We start from the raw sequence: 21592 nt of genomic DNA on the forward strand, positions 1-21592 counted from the left end.
TCACGCTTCTGAGCTTGTAGCAATGAGTACCTCTGACTTGAGTACTAGTGACGTGTGTAACATTAACACTCGCAACTGCTGTGCTCCGTGACTACTCTTAGTGCTAATAGTCGCACAAACTGTACGTTCCAGCACGAGATACAAACTGAGCTGCGACAAAAACATGAAGAAATGATGGGGGCCAAGAGAGTGACTGTACTTAAAAGTAACTTGAACAAATCTTTGCGGCCCAATGCATTGTCTGAATGGTCATAGCTTTGGCCAGACAGAGCCCAACTTAGACCTTCCTTAACTAGAGCTCAGTCTCCGTTACAGAGACAATACTGGACTTTGAGAGCAATGAATGGCTGAAACAAGCAGGGCAAAGTAAGTGTCTGATTATTCAACGTCTTTGAGGCATGGCTGTCTTTGGCTAACATTGCTACGCCTAAAGTGACAGTTTCTCTTCATTATACCAGAGCTTTGCACTTTGCTTAGATTCTCTGAAGCAAAAAGTGGGTATTTTCCACTGAGAACATAGGCAGAGACCAGTGTGAACATAAAAGAACCGCTGTGGTCCCCACAACACTTCACGCGTAGACCACATTGCAAATGAACAATACTGCAACCGAGCACTACCTAAAGTGGAACGTGTTACCCATCCCTTAATGCGGGCTAGCGCCTTGTCGGAGGTATGAAGCACTATATAAATGCAATTGCAGTACAGGGTATTTTATGACTCACGAGAGCAGCAGAACAAAAGATTTACTCAATTCCTTATAATATTATACTTTTTACTTGTTTTCCATCGAAACATTAGCAGGGTGAGTCAGCAAGCACTCTCCCAGGAGAAACATTGAAACAAATACCATACCGCAGCTATCAGTGCAGGTAGAATCGCTGCAGCGCCCACCACACCTTGGGTAAAACAAAATACATCTACACTGCACTGCTCTGCGGTAAGCAGTGATCTATGCAAGCGAGCAAAACATGAGCGACATGTACTCCATTCATCGAGCGTCTGTGCCCCGAACCCAGAAATCGGTACCAGGACTTCCAGTCAGTGCCCAGGTGGCCCACAAGACCCTCGGCCGCAACCACAAAGACCCACGCGGGAAACCTCGAGATACAGCACCGCACCCTGGGAGGGGGCCTGCCCTCACCTGCTGCAGCCTTATCATGCTGCTCTGAACAAGGAGCGCCTCCACAGGAGGCCCACGCCTGGAAGTCCAAGCAACACGCTCCCCTATGACCGACTGCACCTAATGCAACCATCTCACCACAAATCCCCCACAACAGACACCTTTTCCATGCGTGCCCTCTGTGCCTCATCAGGAAGCGCCCCGAGGCGTTTGAATGAGCAGACCTGCGCCGCAGCAGACAATACAAACTGCTGAACAGTTTTCTTTTTCCGGAAGTACTTTTTATTTTAGATTGTGAAAGGCTAAAAATGTCATTGTTTTATCACACAGTCGCTTTTACTGCCAATGTTACATAAACCACAAATGCTGGTTTACATCCCACCTGTAGCAGATGGGCAATCGGCGAATGATTAAAAAAAAAAAGGAATAACGCAGCTCTGAGATCTAGAAAGCGCCTGGTTACCTCCGGGGAGCTCGTTGCGCGCTGCAAGCTCGGCCTCTCTCAACGGCGTTGCCAGTTCAGCTTCAAGGCGCAGCGCTTCTGCAGAGAGTAGAAGGCTCTGGCGCACTTCCTGAAGGCTGAGGTGGCTCAGGCGTTTCCTCTCACGGCGCGGGGACTCCCTCACACGGTCTGAAAGCGCCACACAGCGAAAGTGTGTGACGACAGGCCGGCGACGCGAGAGGAGCCCTTGATATTCCAAGTCACGATACGTCACAGCGGCACTCCAAACAGAAACTCACAAGATTTTACTAGGAATAGATGTGGCTTGCTCTCGGAATACTCCTGTCTCGCGCCTGAATGCCAGGAGCAAAGCAGGGGCTGAGTAAACAAGGAGACTTACTCCTGGAATACAAGAGTAATTCCGGAGTATCTCCAAACAAATTCGTTGTGAATCGAATGTGCTCTACAATCGGAGTGCATTACATACTCCTGTCAGCTCCAAAACTTTACAATCTTCTACGCGGATATATTCTCTATAAAGCGGAAATACACGAACTGGTTTTCCTTGTCTGCAGTGATATAAAGAGGAGCAGAGGAGGGCCCAGTAACTCAACTTTAACATGAAATTTGGACATGGTTCATAAATTCACCGTTTACATTGAGTTCTCAAACACCCTTCCTGCAGCCACTACACTCTGTGAACCATTCCTACATACACCACTAGGCCAATACACTTGGTTTGAAAGGGCACCCTGAAGTCTTGCAAATTCACTAAACCCTTTAGAGACATAAGTTTCGTTCATGTGAAATGTGATGAGCCCAATCAGCAGGTTCACCCCCATCAGATGGGGCGGAGTAGGGGGCCATAAGGGCAGAGTGGGGTCTACTGTCTCAGGCCCATCACCACTCTGCAAAGAGGACAACAGGGGGCTCCAAACTGCTCCCACAGTGCAATGGAACAGATAAACATTATCCCTTATCCATTATCTGAAGCTTTCCGGTATGCTGACGTAGAGCTGCGCTCCTCCCTATATGTTCCATCAATGAGATCCACAGAGGAGCTCTGAGAAGGCTGTTGTCAATCAACATAGGATCGTTTGGGAAGCAATGAAAAGTATCCCTATCCTTCTAAACTGAGGGGAGAGGGACATGGAATTTAATCTCTGAGGCGTGTAGATCTGGTAGGGAGCCATGCTCATAGGATAGGATTACGGTGCAGTTAGATTTTGAAACACCCAAATGAGGCCAGGGGAACCTCCAGATAGTTTACTATGCATCACGAGGGAAGCAAGTGACCATGGTAGAGGAAAGATGTGTTTGAAATTGCTCAATTAGCTGGTGTAGTGAGATGCCTTTATAACAATCATTTGACTATTGATGGTCATGGAAAATCAGGAAAAGAATAACCCCCAGGAAAGAGATCTTGGTAAGAGTTGGTGCAGGTTATTCATTCATTCATGCATGGAAAGTGAAAAGCCACTGGCAACTCTGATGGACAAACACAACCTCAAGCACCCTGAATAAGACTCTGGAAACACCAATCAAACTTCACCGAAGAGTTCGGATAATGTTCGGCAAATATCACAAAGAACATTTTTGTTCCAAAATGTATTTGGATATGTCTTGTTAAGCCACAGAGATAATCTGTTCCTCTTCATTTAATGCCGGAGAACTTAAGATACCATCATAAAAATGTGCAAAGGCATCAAAGAATGAAATCACAGAAACCTAATATTCACTACAGGGCTCTTGTATTTTTGTGATTACTTTCATCAAAGTATGGATGGATGTTTTTGCACTAATACATAGATCATGACCCAAATTAAAATAAACACTGAGGCACAATACAAATGCACTAATGACTTCCACTAAGTACCGAGCTGAGAAAGTAAGAGAAGGGCTGTTGGCAACTGGAACATTTCACTGGCTACAAAGGGCAATGCAACCTAACTGCATTGCAGAGAGCCAGATGCCTTTAGTTCCACTTTACAGGGCTTGAAGTCAAATAAAACCGGGGGCAAACCCACCATTTCCAAGTGAAGAGCACTGGTATTACCATGTGCTTGAGATATATCCTGGATTCTTGCAAAAATTATTTGATGCCACAAAAAGTAAATTCTAAGCTATCTGTAGTGTCTCAGGCTAGATCGAAAAGCCCAAAGGGAAATAGAGTCACGCGGGCATGTAGTTGCATGATAAATTAAAACTCAGTGCTGAGACCGCATGTTCTGAATGATAAAACTCTCTTACTAGAAAATTACAAATAAATCAGTGAGTGCAAAAGCTGTGGGTTCTTATAGGATGAACAGCTTCATGACCATGACTATGGTTCTGAAACATTTGAAAAGGTCCCTGTTAGACCTTGCATCCTTAGAGGTTTCGTCCTAAACTTTTTGCCTTTAGACCTCCTGTTTCTACAGACTTCATTTTTTGCTGGCCTTAGGACCCTTCACACTTTAACAGTGATAACCATTACTTAAGTGCTTTTGCTCTATGCTTAACATGTTTTAACATTGGCTTATACCCAATTAGCATACTTAATTTACATATAAGTCCCTAGTAAAGCAGCCATACCGGTGCCCGGAGCCTGTAAATTAAAATGCGACAAGTGGGCCTGCAGCACGTATTGTGCCACCCACTTAAGTAGCACTTTAAACATGTCTCAGGCCTGCCATTGCAGCCTGTGTGTGTGCAATTATAAACTGCCAGTTCGACTGTAACTGACAGTTGAGCTTTGTGTATTTCTCCTAGACAGCCATACACAATGGGAAGCTTAGGTGTGACTGGATGGACCGTCACTGGCAGGATGGGCAGTAGGAGCTGGGCCTAACCCCACTTACATTTAAATAGGCTGTATCCTGTCTCCTCACAAAGGGGTGCATACCCTCTGTAGTTAGTCTGAGGTCGGGGCCAGGAAGGCAGGGCACCTATGCACTTCAAAGACATCTAGAAGCTTCTCCCCACTTCAAAGGCACAACTGGGTATAAATACTCAACCTCAGACATCAACTCTTCAGTTCACTTCTGAACCTGTGAATTCTCTACCAGGAAGAAGGACTGTTGTGCTGCCGAAAGGACTGCCACTCTGTCGGACTGCTGCTCTGAAAGAACAGCCGCCCTGATGTGCTGCTCTGCTGCCCTCTTGTCTGGGGAGGAAGAAACGGATCTGCAACTTCATCTTGAAACCAGGGACTCCAAGGGCTAGTCTGCTGGCCACCTGATTTGAGAATCATGGACATAAAAGGCTCCGCAACTTCCTGCAACACCCATTGGCCTAAGCTACAGTGAGCTCCTGACCCCAAAGTGGCGCCCCTCAGGTCTTGGACCCTTGGTGTGGGTCAGTGCACTACAATCAAGCTTTCTGGTTCTTTTTCTGACTGTGAACGGGCCCGTTCGCACTAAGAACTCGCCACTCACACCTCAATTCAGTGCGAAACTCAGTCAGCCTGACTCTTCGTGCTTCAGCATCGACCGCTCAGAGGAGATCGCAAATGCGAAGCTCCAGCAACGCCTGCCCGCAATGCCGACCGGCTCTTCGAGCTACACTGACAGCCTCACACGACGCTCTCCCTGCTCCTCACAACCCTCTCCAATGCAAATAGGAGTCATTGCATGAATCCGAGTAGGTAAACTTCAGTGGGTCTAACCTGCTGACCATATCCAACCTGCACTCCATCGCTGTCGGATTGGAAGTGTGACTTCGACCCGGCCCAGCAGACCTAGTTGGTGTTTTGTTCTTTTCAGCGCTATTTTCCTTAAAATCTTTTACAATTCATAATTATGGTTCTTCTAATTGGATTCTTATCATTTTTTTCGGTTAAAGTGTGCTCTATTTTTCTGACTAGTTGCGGGATCTTTTCTTTGTGGTGTTTTTCACTAGGTTACTGTTTGAAGTGTTGCATGAATACTTCACACATTGCCTCTAAGTTAAGCCTGACTGCTCTGTGTCAGGCTACCAGGGGGTTGAGTGCAGGTTAATTTGGGGTTTGCTTGTGCCTTACTTTGATGAGGATTATGGCTGCTGCGTATCCAGGGATCAAACCCCAGCCAATTAACAAATCAATTCCTCCCCCTGAGAAATCTGCTGCATTCATAGGAAAGCAGAGAATAAAAGTGAACAACCAGAATGATTACATCTCTTCTTGAGAGTTATGAATATCCAATTGTTCGAGGTTACAGGGGTCAACTGACAGTAGAAGGCAGCCAAAACCCATATTAGGGTTCAGCTGCATTAGAAAATTAGGGTGTCTATAGGCGTCCAGCTGAAGGGGGCAGGGAAAGTGTACTGCCTCTTGGAATTCGACACCTGTTTTCTCTAATACTCATGCTAAAAGTCTGAATCAAATTTAACCAGCCGGCAGTTGCCCGGAGTCTGAGCATGACAAAGATTTCTGTTGACTGTGAGATATTCTAATATAGATCCTGCAATGTTGGGAGCTTGTGTTTTTTAAGCATTAACGTCTTGGAAATAGTTTATCTGTAATTCCATAAAATGACTAGTAAATCCAGAGTTTTTATTCGAAGTGCAACATCCTTTCTAAATTGTGCTTCTTTGTTTTCACAGTTACGAACTCTGTAAATTATTTAATAATATTCTGGAAAGTGTATTACTAATCACAGTTTTCGAGGTCCTACTATGCCAATTCTCTTACTTATTGCTTTAGTGATGTAAGTAGGTTGGTGATTGGTTGTTTATTTCATTTACCAGTGAAAAGGCTACCATCCCAATATGAATATCTTTCACTAGCTTTTTCCATTGCAGAGAGTAGCTCATAATCATGCTGGTTGTATGGCTCAATGAGATAATGACCTCCGCAGGCATCTCTCGTGATGTGCGGGTCATGAGTATGCATCTGAGCCAGGCTAACTTTGCCTTTCATCCTTCAAAGGCCAGTGAAATAAGAATCATTAGACTGGGTGAAAATAACACTTGGCATTTGCAGCACTTAGAATTGGTGTAAATGGCGAATGAGGGGCTATGAAAAAGTTGCTATTATCATAAACTGCTTGCTAGATACCATCGTGTACTCATCAAAAAACTGAGCTCAGCTTCAAACTATACATGTTAGACAGAACGTCTCAACTGTATCAACCACTGCTGAGGTACGTTTTATAGTGAGCTATTGCTAAGCGCCCAACAATGCCCAACTCCAAGAACGAATACAGTCCCCTAACATTACACAATAAACAAGATATCTCAAATCATCAGTTTCTATATGACAAGTAAAATGCTATCTCTGAACTACAGGAATGCTTTTTGCTAAGTCCCATCCATATATATTTATGTATTGGCTTGCACCGACCGAACATCCGGTTGACTAAGCGTTGCTTATCCTGCATGTTCTTATCCTGACAAACTTATAAGTGTAGACAGACAGACAGACAGACAGACAGACAGACAGACAGACAGACAGACAGACAGACAGACAGACAGACAGACAGACAGACAGACAGACAGACAGACAGACAGACAGACAGACAGACAGACAGACAGATAGATAGATAGATAGATAGATAGATAGATAGATAGATAGATAGATAGACAGACAGACAGACAGACAGACAGACAGACAGACAGACAGACAGACAGATAGATAGATAGATAGATAGATAGATAGATAGATAGATAGATAGATAGATAGATAGATAGATAGATTCCCTGAACAAATAAAGGTAAAAGTGATTTTATTGTTGGGTATTGAAATGAGATAAGAACTAACATTTAAAAACTGAAAAACCACTGAAATTGGCCAGATATATTAAGTGAACTAACTAGAACTTGCACCCCCATTGTGCACTGCTTATGACCTCACATCACTTATGACATATGAAATGACATAATTCATAATATCACCAATGACATCTCAAATTACATCAATCATAACATCACTGATGACATGACCACATTCTGAAAGTGTCATACAGGATTTCTGGACTTCCAAGTACCTCAACAACCCGCACCAGTGCACATTTTTGAGTCACCAGTGTCTGATGATGAACAAAATCTTTGTCTACATGCCGAACCCATAGCACATCTGCCAACTCACCCACATTAAGTGGATGTTACTCTCGTTTTATTGGTATTCATCCACCAAGCAAACAAAATGCTGCCATAGACTTTAGTGAGATAACCCACTTTTTAAACCTTGAATACCCTCCAAAAAAGAGTTTATTCTCGATCTACCTTAATGGGACTACCTTCTAAAGACTTCCTATGACGTCAATTTGACTGGTATGCACAAGACACCTTCACCGTGGCTCTATGAAGCACCTTCTGCAGTTTCTTCAGCTGTGCAAAAAGCAATGGTCCAACTCTCGCTGTACATGCCTTCAGCTGGGCACATCGGGCTTGGCCATAGGGTCTGCAAACAACCCGCAGGGTGCGACCTACCCTTGCTGTGCAAAACATTGTTTTCTATAATGTTGTGGTTAGACAATCAGTTTGTTTCATCATTGTAAGACGGATACCACAGTACCAAAGTGGTCAACGGGAGAATAAGCTGCCTCAATCAATCAGGTCTGAATATTTTTTTAATTTTCGCTCCGCAGGAATGCATTTGTAGCATACTGCAGAAGTACTGTAGGACCAAAAATCCATGTAGCTCTAATTCTTTCTGAGAGTTAACCCCTTCATGCCCAGCCCGAGTTCCTATTTAGAAGCTAATATCTAAAATAAGAAAGGCTGAATGGATTTACACCAACTCACAAAAGAAAAAAACACTTTTCATAATAAAGTTATAAAATTTGGCTAAATGTTGTGTTATCCTGTTCAGCCAATTTTTCTGTATTGGACAGCAAAGTTTCCTATGGAAATTAACTTTGGTCACCCCACTTTTGGGACCTCTCCCCCAGCTTCTCTTTGTCCCTGTTTGACTGATACCGCACGAAACTTTCCAGGAAGGAACGAACGTATTTGAACTTTTATTTTTAAGTTTCATGCAGACTGCGCCAAAGTTAAGTCACTGAGGACACAATACACTATTCAATTGAACTATTGCTTTTTACTATGACTATATAAATTACTGTTGTCTTTACCCTATACTGAGTTGTGTACAGTCCCTTCCTCCCTATGACATCACATTAACCCTATATTTCATAGCGATTGCGCATCAGAATATCATAATCCTTTTTTACTTTTGTTCGCCACAGGAACCATTGTTTCTGCATATAATATAATTGCATCCAGACACATATCACAACAATGGATATATGTCAAAAACAAACCACACCAGTAGTACACATTGGACACATACACATTTCCTTGCACCGTCAAGTGCACATCATAACACCAAAGTGATATGCTTGGCTATGTATTGCCACCTAAACAGGACAATCATATCCTTTCATAAACCTACACATCAAAACCATGCAGAACAAATTACCTTAAACATAGCCCACCTGCATGAGCAAAGTATTGCATCAAAGCGGTATTAGCAGCTAGTGATGCCTCGCAACAAAAGAGTCTCCTCAGGCTGAGCAATCAATAATGAGCAAAACAGTGGAATAAAAGAAACTCACTCATCCATACACATAATACACTACAAAAATAAGTGACAGAATCGTACACAGCGCGACAACTTGCTGGACAGACAGAACTCCAGTAACCAAAAACAGTGACAATAGACCACCTTACCTCCAGTAAATGAGAAACCCTCAAGCATGAAGTGCCTTCAGGGCTTTGCAAGTGAGATGTACGCTTACTCCCAGTCGAAGTGTTCTATCCAATGTTGGCACTATAGCCTTGTGGGTTGCCATTGCTTTCAATCAGATGACAGTCAAACCCAGCGTTTTGTGTGGGAGAGGCCATGAAGTATGTGTTAGTGTTGGCACAAAACGCAGTTGGGAGTATTACCCCATGAGTGGTTAGAACCATCCACTGAATGCATACAGATACTCTTTCCGATTAGGAGGTGCTGGTAGATTACTTTTATTGACTCAAACGTCACAGTCACCTCGCGCTGCTGTGTCTGGGAGGAAGCACGAGGGCAGAGCTGTGTAGGCAGCTACACAAGTAAACCAGAGTCTGGGTTTGGGGGCCATGGTATCACGTGGATGCTGTGCGGTTACAGGGTGGCAATTTTCAGCTACAGGAGTAATACCATTCGAATTGGAATAGTTGCCTTGAAACCGCCATATATCTACGGCACTGCCACATCCTGTTTTTATTTAGGATCTATAAGGATTTGTAAGGTCTGGGACCAGATCTTTAAGAGCCGGATCTGTGTTCTGAGTAAGCGCATAGTCCACGATAAATACTAACTAAACACCATCAGAGCTCAATAAGGTCTCCTTGAATTTCGCGATGGATTGAGTATTTTACTCGTTTTCTAAGACTCAGCTGTGTAAATCTTAATGGTTTCGCTGAGATTGACAGGACTATAAGCTAATAGACTGGGCTCAGGTGGGAAGATGGACTGAGAACTTCTGAAAAACAAACGGCGGAAGCAAACGAAAGAATGAGATCTGAGAACTATAAGGAAGATGTTTTGGGGCCTTTCACTGAGGCTCTCGCACACATGAACCAATATGTGCAATTATGACACTTGGAAGGAAGGGGCTAAGAAAGTTTACAAATGGGAAGAAGTCAGCTTGGAGAGTGGCACTTTATAGTGCAAAAAAAGTACTGCTTTCATGAAATGGAACATTACACACAATAAAATGCACATGACATCAATTGTGCCTATCTGAAAATATGGTTTGATTACGTCAACCAAAGACCTGCCAGCTGTGTTACAAATAACTGCGCAGATAAGTGGTTTGTTTAGTAAAAATTAAAACATATATTCTGCCTTTCGAGCAGGTTTAAACCCTCATTCAAACAGAAAGCAGAGAAAGGTCGGGAAAACGACGAGTGAGAGAAGGATGGAAGGAAGGCACCGACACAGAGCAGGGAGGCTGCGAGTGGGAGAGAGATAGGTGGGGGTGAAAGGCTCAGAGTGGATGTGAGGGAGAAACTGTGGGCGTGAGAAAGATTCTAAGACGGAGTGTGAGTGGTTGGCAGGGCCACTAAAGATAGTGTGTGAGAAAGTGAGAGGGCAAAAGGAGATGGTGTTTAAGTGTCAGAGATTGAAAATTAGCAAGAAAGAGAGTGGAAGAGAAAGATTAAAAGCATGTGAGATTGAGTGGAAATAAAGAAAGCGTGTGAGAGATACAGGGAGAGAAAAAAAACGAAGGGGAGGTGTGTGTGTGTGTGTGTGTGTGTGTGTGTGTTCGTAAAATAAAGAGTGGCAGTCTAAGAGTGGAAATGAGCAAGGAAGTGTATGTGTAAAAAAGGAGACGGGCATGTGTGATAGAGGAGCGCGCGCGCGCATGCGCGTCAAACAGCTGAACCCACACACCTCCCCTGTCCCCTCACTAAATACAGCTGCAGTACAGCTGAAGCATTGTTTGCCGGCTTCCCCTGGCCAGTGGCGGCATGAAAGCCACATTCTTGGGCAGTAAATAATCAGTCTGCCTGACCCCCCAAGAACCTGTAAGTCACATTCATTTCCCCCCAGAGGGCAGCCTTCTATTGTACCCCTGCGCGGCCCGGGCCTCGCGCTAACAATGCACAATAATTGCAACTGCCACGGTAGTCAGCAGGAAAAATAAACCTGGGCCTGTTTTCACAGCTTACTGCCAAACCCGACCCAACACCTAATAACCGTGCCCCCGCCCCCGCCCCTGCCCCAGTGCACGGAGCAGCACGGGCCTGAAATGTGTAAAACGTGCCCCTCCGAGGGGAGAATGCAGCCGCCGGAGCCCCTCGCCTTCTATGGCTGCGAGCGCTATTCATTGCATCTCCACTTCACACATAGATGCTATTTTTCAGCTTAACTTGAGAACAGGAAGGCGATGGGGAAGTGAATGCTTTTAGGCAAGTCTGATGCTGGGGTGCCTGCTCGCTCCCCAGAAGCACACAGCACAGCTCTACTAAACCGAAGTCACAACCACTGGGGCAATGATTAGAACGCAGGTCTATGCAAAGCGCATGGAGGCAGCTGCAGACCAAGCGGCGAGTGAAGCATTCAATACCCACAGAGAATGGCGTAGGCTTCTCGCTTCCTCGGCTGGAGAAAGAGTCCCCACAGCCACAGGGCTCCATGAGACCAAAGGTGTGACCCTGGACAGGTACAATCATTAGTGACACTGTCTCACATGAACACCTGAACACCCATGGGTAAGAGATTTGGGGCTGAGTGAGACAGAATAAAGGAGGAAGCCTGTTGGCTCTGTCAATGCGTGTCATTTTTTTCAAAACTTCATTATTGAGGAAGTTGTGCTGGTCATGTCAATCTAAAAAAGAAATACTTATTGTCTGAAAGCAAAAATAGTTTAATGTTCAAAACACCCGCGTTCCCATAGCAGTCCCTGGCACAGAAGAGAAGTACTTTGTGCGCGTGTGCTCTTTGGATGCGCATGTGGGCTCTTTCGAAAGAACTGAAAGCTGTCACTCACAGCGAAGTCAGCCAATGGCTAAGGAGGTTGAGCCTTTGCCGCATGCTGTACGCGGTAGTCGGTGGAAGAAAAATGTGAATGACATAACAGCGGGCCAATGAATGAAGAGGAGTGGCTGAATGCCCCTATAAGTAAGCATATAGTGTATGCAATTTTAGTAAAAACAAAAGTCATTAATTACTTCAGACCTTAAAAAACAGCGCGAAAAGAGAATTAAAATAGATGTGCGACAGAGGAAGAAGGGGGGAGGGGGGGTGGCGTTCAGTAACACGAGAAAAAAGTGAGAAAGGTAAAATGAAAGAAATGAAGAAAAATAAAGTGTGAAAGAATGGAATTGTGTAAAGGTATAAAGACAATGAAATGCAAAAAGAAGACAGAAAAAAGCATGAAATACAGCACTAAGCAAACACAAAAAAAAGACTAATAGTGGTAAATAAGAGGTTGAGAGCACTAAAGTGAATTGTGCACTTCGAAGATGCACGTGACTGGTTCAGACAGTACAATCCCACCACGATTTGCCAAGGAATATGTGTCAAACACTTGAAACATGTACAGGACACGAAGGCCCCTCCAGCATTAAAAGAAAGCTTTGTAAAACGTAAATGACAGTTAAAATCAAATTAAAATGGCTGTTATATAGTACACTTTATATGGAACATTTCCAGCATGTGTTCATTTTCCATAACACCAAGTATACATTCATATCATAAATTATACCATAAGAAGAGGCCAACCAAACATCAGGAAGCGCAAGAAGCAGACCCCATTCACTCCTGGTTAGAGTAACAACAACTAACTACCCAGAAGATGCCGAAAGCGACAGTCGGGTGCACACTGTACATGTCACAAGCTGTTCTATGGTGTTGTTACCTTTTATGTCTCCCAAGTTCCCCGATCCCATGGCCAGGAGCTTGTCTTTCCAGTCCTTCGACAATAGCTTTTCAATACTGGGGGTTTCTGGGGGAAAGAAACAAAAAGCAAATGAGTACAAGGGAACCTGCACGGTCACACAATGGAGCTCAGAGGCAAGCAGTCCCTTCCCAGGGCCCCCGGCGGCAATGACTTCATCAACAAACCGATAAGGAGGGGGGTGGGGCGGAGGGCAGAGAAAAATAATCTGTTTTGTCACCTGCTGTTTCAAAATCATTAGCTTTCCCTACCGCCGAACAAAGCTACACTAATTCTGAATGACAATGGCAGCCTATGAAAAAGCAGCGGCTCGGTGGTTTTCAAGCCAGTGAGCAGGTTCCTGATATAATGGGCACTTGTCATTTTCAGAGTGTAGGAAACAAATATTATGTTGCTGAAATGCAGGCTAAGCACGGCGAATCAATTCACCCAAGCTGGGTGTTTACATGAGGCTCACCGGTATAATGTGGCTTAAATACCACAGGCCTGTCTCGGGCTCAGCAACGCCGAGGCCTCTGACAGAAAGGCCAGTTTATTTATTTTTTATTTACATTTATTTCACAGGACTCGAGGTGTGTGTGACAGAGGGATAAGCAGCGGAGGTTTATACACCAAAACAAGGAAAAGAGAAGGCACAGGCGGAGCGCATTTTACTGTTTTTATAAATTCTCAAACATTCCCATAATTGCCCCCTGGAAAGTTGCGCCGGAAATATATTTTGAGGCATACTTTTGGGAATGTCACGTGACTTCAAAAAAAAAAATAGGAAACCAAAACTCCCATTCACCTGTGCAGCGTTTTCTATACATGATAACTCCACACAGACAGTATCGGTACTTTTTATTCTCAACTGGAAAAAAGGCGCAGTGGAGATGCTCTTCCCCTCTGACCCCAAATCTGGTGGTGATCCTTCCCCCTTCCCACCCCGGAAGGAGATGGAGTAAACCTCTGGCGACTTCCGGCGTAGAATGGCAAGGGAAAGAAGTACTTGTTTGTGGGCGTTCGCAAACTTCTAAGATAAATAACATCTTGAAACAACCACTTCCCAACCCATCAGTGGGATTTAGCGGTGTGGATTTATCTGCTAATGTGGGGAAGGGATTCACACTACTCATAAATGTGCGTGCATGCGAGAGTGCCAGAGAGGCAGAGGGTATGTGAGCCTGGAAAAGAACCTGCATCAGTGATTGTGCATATAGGTCAGTGCGAGGGTGTACTGTGTGAAAATGTGTGTGGAAGTTCCTGGTTTGTGAATGCGTGTGAGTGCATTCATTCGGGTGCAACCGTGCAAGTATGTCTGTGCGTGAGTAAGAGAGTGTGTCCCCACATGGGACTTAAGGGCTGACTACCCCCCGCCGGAATCACTACACAGGTTACAGCCTGGGAATGGCACTTCCGGTTCCGGGTTTGCACCCTGGAAACAGTAATGAATGGTGACTTCAGGGCTGGGCTGCATAAGGTACGCAAGGTAGATACGGCCAAGTGCCCTGGACCCAGGCCTTGGTTCATCCCTGTACTTCAGCCTGGATCTGCCTCCGCTCCTGCATCCTCTCGACTCTGGCACTGGAAGGAGACGCATCCATCCTCTTTAACCGGCCCTCCCAACATTGGTTTCATGCTTTTTGGGGGTCGTTTTAGGTTATAATTGTCTTGGAGGGGTTATTGTGACACGATAAAACGCATGAAGTCGTGTTTATCAGTAGTGGGTTACAAACTCTAATATTCAACAACTGTTGACACTTCTCTCAGCGTTCCCAGTTGCCACACACTGAGGGAGTGAGTGAGTGTGTGGCAGCATGTTCACCCCACGCTCTCTCCTCCGGATATGGGGCTGCTGGGATCACAATGTGGGCAACCCCGACTCCTGTGGGAAGGAAGGCCCGTGCGGTACGGGGGGTGGGACCTGCGTCCTGTCAGGCGGCTGTACGCACTCGTTCCCTAAAACGGAGGTGTGCAGGTGATTTTGCTTGTGCTACAGGAGACGCGGGCTAACTGCATTGATTCATTAATGCTTTTAATGAACGCGTGACGCTCTGGAGTGAATCCTTGTATGCCTGGCCGTTGCTACGGTTTTCCTGTATGAAGAAATGGTGAAAGAGGACACAGGACCCTTCTTACACCAACAACCATGCGGGCGATGTTTTGATTCGCCGACTCGGACGTATAGCCTGTGACAGTGGCGTAACGAAACTTGAGCGGCCCCCCTGCAAGGTATGTGGAGGGCCCCCCTCGGGCTCAACCAGGAGCTCCCGGGCTGGAGCATTGTGCTGAGGGGGCCCCTTGGAGCTTGCCCCCACGCACCGCGGGGGATGCGGGGCCTGTGTTACGCACCTGGCCTGTGCGAGTGTGGGAGTAGCGTGCGTATGTGCGTCACGAGGGGATCTGAACACCAGGCTTGGGAGATATGAAGGTGTGAGAGAGGGAGTGTGTGCAAGTGTCAATGCGACTATGACTCGGTGTGTGGAAGTGCATGTGTTTGAGTTGTCAGAGGAGTCTGGATAACATTATATGTGAGAGAGTGTGTGAGGTGGCTGGAAATCTGACTGTGAATATGACAGAGGTTCTGTGAGTGAAAATGCATGCCTGTGGTCGCAAGTTTGTGGACATTAGTGGTTGAGTGTGAGTGACAGTGTTGCAGTGTTGCAGTGTTTCGGTGAGTATCTTTGTGAGTCCGGGTGCACGTCGGTCACTTTGTGACTGTGTGTGTGTGTGTGTGTGTGTGTGTGTGTGAGAGAGAGAGAGACATCTCCAGCCATTCACCATGCTTGGTGTGTTTGTTTGCCAGGAGAAGTGAACGTGTGGTCGAGATTAAGAGTCATGGTGTTAAAGGCATGTGTGCCCAGCTTGTGCACTGCCCTCTTTGGCAGGGTGGCAGGCGCAGGGCTGCATACAAATGCTTCTAAAACCCTAGAACAATGGGCTGGATTCAACAATGTAATTGTACCCCCACGTCAGCACTTTGATAGGCAGACCATTACCACGGCTTTCAGTTCCACGATTACCGCCGCATTCAGCAAGGAAATGAAATGCAGCAGATAAGTGTCCCAGTGTGATCCGGGCCTCCACAATGGCCGCACTTATTATCCGCATCCAAGAAAAAAGGCCCCGCTATCCGGGGACTCTGGTGTTTATGCCTATTTGGATGTGTTTGGACATGTGTTTACCCCCTGCCGGGGGGATAAATGCGCTGCCTGTTAACTCCTCAAAGGAACTGTCTGGCCCGGAGGACCCACAATTATTAGAACCTGGTTAATTTTCAGCACAGAAGAAAAAAAGCGGGCAGGCCTCATTGTCTCCCTCTTCACTCTGCAGACTTTCTGCGGCTCAGACGTGACGCCTGTCAGCAATCTGCGGTGGCGCAGTGCGCGCGGCGCGACGTGCAAGGGGGCGGGGGTCTGCCCCTCGTGCAATGTATCCCGGGCAGAACACCGCGCAGGGATGGAGGCACCCTCAAGGGTCTTCAAAACAAAATGACAAGTTGAACGGGAACCCATCTGCAGTATGCTGCTGCTCCAAGGTGAATCGGGATCGGGATCGGGGCCATAAAAGACAACAGTGCAGCCCTCTGTTGCAGCAGGGAGCGTCGCACACTAAAGTTTGCTAGACTCTGGAGCAGCATGAAGACAGAATAACACCAAGGAGACGCCTCGCCGTAGAAAAATTAAAAGTCACAGATATTTGTATATCCCTCTAGCACTGATAGTTTACATCATTTGGAATTGCTCACAAGTGTGTTTTAAAAGGGAAAATGCAAAGGATGCTTGAGAGGTTAGCGACCAAAGTGGACCTGCTGCGAGGAGAGCCTTGAAGTGCATGGACCCACAGTAACACACTCAACTGGTGTCAGACACGCACATAGGCCGTCGCGCCAGCGGAGGTGTCCCTGACATGAAGGGAACACCCTCTGGTCCGAGGGGGGCCCTGGAAGTAGTGGTGGATTCTCCACAAGTCACCTCAGGGAAGCACGACAGCACTCCGTGTGGCATGACTGCCTGCCAGTGTGAACACCTCGCGCAAGCCTTTCCAGCACAGAAGCCAAGTTACGCAAGGCGCCTGTGCTGTGCCAGTCCGCGCGCTTTTACCCAGCCTGCCTTATGCGCACGCTGCTAACATATTCCAAACTGGTGCGTTTCCATATTTTGTTGCCTCCCGGTGACAAACACCGGATGCAACAAACATTTCTAAACAGGGCGCTCGGCTGCGGCTACACAAGCCGTGGCCGCGCTCAGCGCCTGTGCCACGGAGGCCGTCAGTCAGTGGAAGCCACCGGCCCTGAGCGGGCCAGGAATGCGGCGGCCGAGCTCATTGTGCGCCACAATGGGCGCGGGCCCCCACCCCCGGGCACCGCGCTTTACTTTCAAGTCTATTGTCAGAGCAGCCGGGACAAAGCTTCCCCTGCAGCTAGACAAAATATGTGCGCCAAGGAACAGAGCTCTTCTGTCCGGCTTCACGTAATTAAAGGTGCAGCGCTGGGGTTCCAGGCGCCGTGACGTGCACCCGCTCCCACTGCGGGGCCACCTAGCTTTACACACGTCCGTCAATATTCACGCTTCGTGTGAAAAAGCACGACCGCTCTTTCTGGAGAAGTTTTACCGGCGCGATAGAGGCGTTTCCACACTACAGGCGGCGCCTGGTGTCCGAAGTGAAACACAGTAAGAATACTCTTGAAGTAATGGGACTTCCTTAAATGCATCAAAACTCACTTCTGACCAGGCCAGATCCGCTATGGCAGCCAACAAAACATGTTCATGTTTGTATAAAGCATGCATTACTTACAAATGATGTTTCCCAAACATACTCCCTCGATTGTTTGTTTCCGGAGGCATGTTCATGAACAAGAAACCAGCAACAGAAACACCATTTACAATTCTGCGTGGAAGAAGTTACTTCTTTGTGGGATGTAACTATTTTGAGGCTTTTCAAATTAATCTTAAGAACATTTTCTTCTCTAAAACGTAGCCGAAAAAATACGCTTTTAAACTGAAGAGTCTGAAATTCCCATATGTCTGTCTCCCCATTCCTTCTGCATTCTACTTGTAGGCAGCTTGTGACTGACAAAGCTTTAACCTGCAAACCACAATATTACACTCATGACAAAGATTGTTTTTATAATCCTATTCCTAATCAGCAGAAACACATTTACAAGAAACACTTATCTAGGGGTACAAAAGAACATTAATGAGATAAATTAGAGAACTACTAGAGAGTTATTTAAAACGTGTGTGTGTAGGTGCGTTTTGTAACCCTGTTACAGACTAATAAACACCACACTGTTGTCTTCCAGTAAAGGTCTCACAGAACAATAGAGGAAACATTTAACACATGAACCGGAAGTAATTAATGTCCCTGGGGTGACACCTCGATGTTTTGAAAGACCTACCAATTTCATTAGAATTGAACGTGTTTGGTTAATGTTTACACTGCAAAGCATTAGTGTGAGCTGTCCTGGTTCACTAGAGGGAGCCGAGTGTAAAATAAACTTTAATGCCCGTGGACATTAAGATAAAAGAAAGGCCAGCGCCCTAACTTCTGCACTGCGAACATTGTGAGCATAAGCAGGGGCACACTGCAAAACACAAGAGCTGCGGGAAAGGCATCGGGGCCGTATTATCATATCAGAGAGATGTAAATGTGCGGCGGAACGGTGCACGGCAAACATCCGCTGGGATTGTACACAGTGTCCTCCCTGGCAAATAAAGAGTGCCACATTATGTGCTGGAGACACTGCGACTGCCCCCGGGCGATTCTTGCCCTCCAACTTCTCGTCAACCCACACATGTATTTGGGACAGTGCCCACAGGTGGGCTGCCCTGAAATGCGTACCAGCCATTTTTGGAGGCGGCACCCCATCTTCTCACTACAGGGTTGCTAACCTCCTATTCTCTCCCTCCAAGAAAGCCAATTAAGACCAAGCCTGCCATGTCCCGCAAAGCCAAGCGAAGGGTCTGCGTGTCCCAACCTAATGGGCACTGCCCAGCGACAGACCACGTTCCGTGCAAACCCCGGTGGAAATGGACTATAAAATAACGCATTCCGGTTTAGCGCTTGCTTTGGCTTCAACCCGCAGTACACAACTGGTTTTAGGTTGCCGTAATTAAATAACACTTATTTTATAGACTTCGGTAGGATTAAAGACTAGATTCGGTTGTAAACCCAATCCAGATTGCCGTAAGCACCTGCAACAGTTGCACTAACCCTCTGAGCTCTCTTCCCCAGATCGGTCTGCCAAGAAGGCAGAAAGGAACAAACACCCGGGAAACAGCGAGCACAGGCAGGCATAAAAGGCAACTGCACAAACATTCTGCCAACAAACAATGAGAAGCCCCGCTCCGTGGCTGTCCGAGCCCGTGAGACTTCAAATGCTTCCCTTTAACGGGAGGGTTTTATTTCAAGACAACCAGCGTCCTTCCAAAGTGTCAAATGACTTCAAACAGGAGGAAGTGCAGCCATATGTTTGCCCCAAGGAGGTTCCTAATCGCCACAGATCGTTTTGTTTAAAAGGACCCCTAAGAGCAGACGTAATTATCAGTCTTTATATACAAAGTCTGTCTCTTAAACACCACATGCAAAAGGACAGGGAAAATGCACGAGCCAGTGTGCGCGTGCAGTCCAGGGCACCCAGTCAGTCTGCATTACATAGACTCTCTTCTCCAAAAGTTAAAGCAAGGTTTGTTTTTCAACATCGATACGGGCTCCAATAGGCTTCTTGCTAGATTACAAATCTAAATTCAGCAAAAGACTGCTTCCAAGCACCCCAGTTTCGCAGACAATACAAACGGGTTACAAACAATTTGCACAGGATCACACTGTTACGGGAATAACAAAAAAAAGGAACAGGACTAAAGCTCTAGTCTTCTGTCTCCAAAACCAACAATTAATTTACTCACTCGACCACAACTCCAATCAAAGAGATTGCTGCTTATAAATGTGACACAGCCAAGAGTTTGGAGTCTATCTTGTCAGATGTAACAGCCACCCATCGCTTTTAACACTACAATTTACCCACCTCGTCACGATGAACACAAAATAAGAACTGCTAACACTCCGTGGCATGCCTGGGTGCACTACAAGACAGCATGTGCCGCGTGTAGGCATAGCGCCACAGTGCACGCCGTAGCCCTTCACCATGCTGCTAAAGGCATCGATGCCACTTGTGCATATCCAGGGCCAGCACTATGCCTTAGAGCGGCAGAGATGTCACTTCTGCTCACGAGACACAGCTCTTGGCTACTAGTGATACGGATGACAGCGCTGCGCGTGGCACAGCTCACTGACGCACAAGGCTCAGAAGCCAGGAAGGCAGAGACACAATCATGCACAGCTCCATGCTGAACAATGACATGGGGTGCCAACGCAGCCCACGGGCACGTCCGGGCACAGCTCCACGCTGCGGAAGGCACGTCACATGGCACAGCCCCCACGGCAAACACACCAAGGACACGCCATGCCCCAGCTTTGCCATACATATATCCCTTGCCACACACCCGCGCGCGGCCCCGCAGCCCCAGGGACGGGAACAAGAACAAGTTAAGAAGAAAGCTTTACTTTTGTCGCGAGCCCCGGCGCGGGCGGCCGGGCTCCTCCAGCTCGGCTCCGGGGGCAGCACGCAGCACGGCCGGCTCCTCCCGTCCTCTGACATCCCTGCAGGGCTCAAGCGTGCGCTCTGCGCGCGGCTCCAGGAACAGCGGCCGCTGCTGGGCGAGGAGGGGTGTGGTGGGCCGCGGAGGCAGGCCTTACCTTCCTCACTTTTGGACATGTCATGTCCCAGTGCGGGCGGGCGGCGCGGCGCGGCCCGGCCCTCGGCCGCGGCGCCCCCGGCCGACAGCTGCCCGCTCGTCAGCCCAACCAACAGGTGCGATTAGGCCTCACAATGGCCGGGCTTTTAAGCCAGCGCTGTTGACAAGTGAGCGGGAACAACAAATGGCTCGGCGGCGCGCTCCTCCCGGGTCACTCGGTTATTATTTGTATTTATCGGCGCTGCCGGGCCCTGCCCCCGCCCCGCTCTCCGTGACAGCGAGGAGCGCTTTAACTTTTAATACAACGTGCGAGAGCGCGACTCCGGGGCCGAGTGCCCGGCTAATGAACGGTGTCCATTTGAGTCTGGATAATTTATGATGTCAGAGCAGTGTGGGTGGGTGCGGGGGGCGGCGGAGGGGGCCGCGCTCAAGATGGAGCCATTAGTTACACTGCGGAAGGAGAAAGGGCCGGTGGAAGAGTGACAGGCCGCAGCTTCGAGAGAATGACAGACAACAGGGAGAGCCGCAAGTGAATCACCAGATTGCTTTATTGTGCGCCCAGGACAAAAGAGCTGTCTTCCACTAGGAGCACACTACAGCACTACTTGTCTCTCCTCCATGCCATCCTCTCGCAAAGAGCTTCCGGCCCGGACAAATGCATGGAAGGAAACGGGGGAGGGGGGGGGGGAGTACTTTAAAGGGTGATTACATGAGCCCCGGTTGACCGCTGGCTCCAGGTAGTTACAGAAGCGCGGCGGCCTAATGGCTAACCTGTCCACCCTGGAGCCAGCGAAACCCGAGCTATCTTCACCTTTCTCTCTACAAACCGTGTCACCCTGGGCACATCACTATGAAAGAATCTCATGGCTTGCCGCTGGCAAACCTTTGGAACAGCATAATCTCATTTTAAGCGCGAGGTACACAAACACAACACACGTGTATCTCCAA

General features: G+C 47.1%; 1 protein-coding gene across 3 annotated transcripts in view; it reads right to left on the reverse strand.

Annotated features, from left to right (window-relative positions):
• SOX5 (SRY-box transcription factor 5) overlaps positions 1–21592 on the reverse strand; it is a 423652-nt gene that overhangs the window by 218103 nt on the left and 183957 nt on the right. For 2 of the 3 annotated variants that reach the window (XM_085652751.1, XM_085652752.1), the window contains one exon: positions 12870–12956. In XM_085652751.1, the coding sequence (XP_085508877.1) occupies positions 12870–12956 (87 nt within the window). Of the gene's footprint in view, positions 1–12869; positions 12957–20453; positions 20953–21592 lie in introns of those variants that run through there. The other variant, XM_085652753.1, reaches the window with a different exon arrangement.

The sequence above is a fragment of the Triturus cristatus genome, chromosome 4_1 (genome assembly GCF_964204655.1).
Source record: "Triturus cristatus chromosome 4_1, aTriCri1.1, whole genome shotgun sequence".
NCBI lineage: Eukaryota > Metazoa > Chordata > Amphibia > Caudata > Salamandridae > Triturus > Triturus cristatus.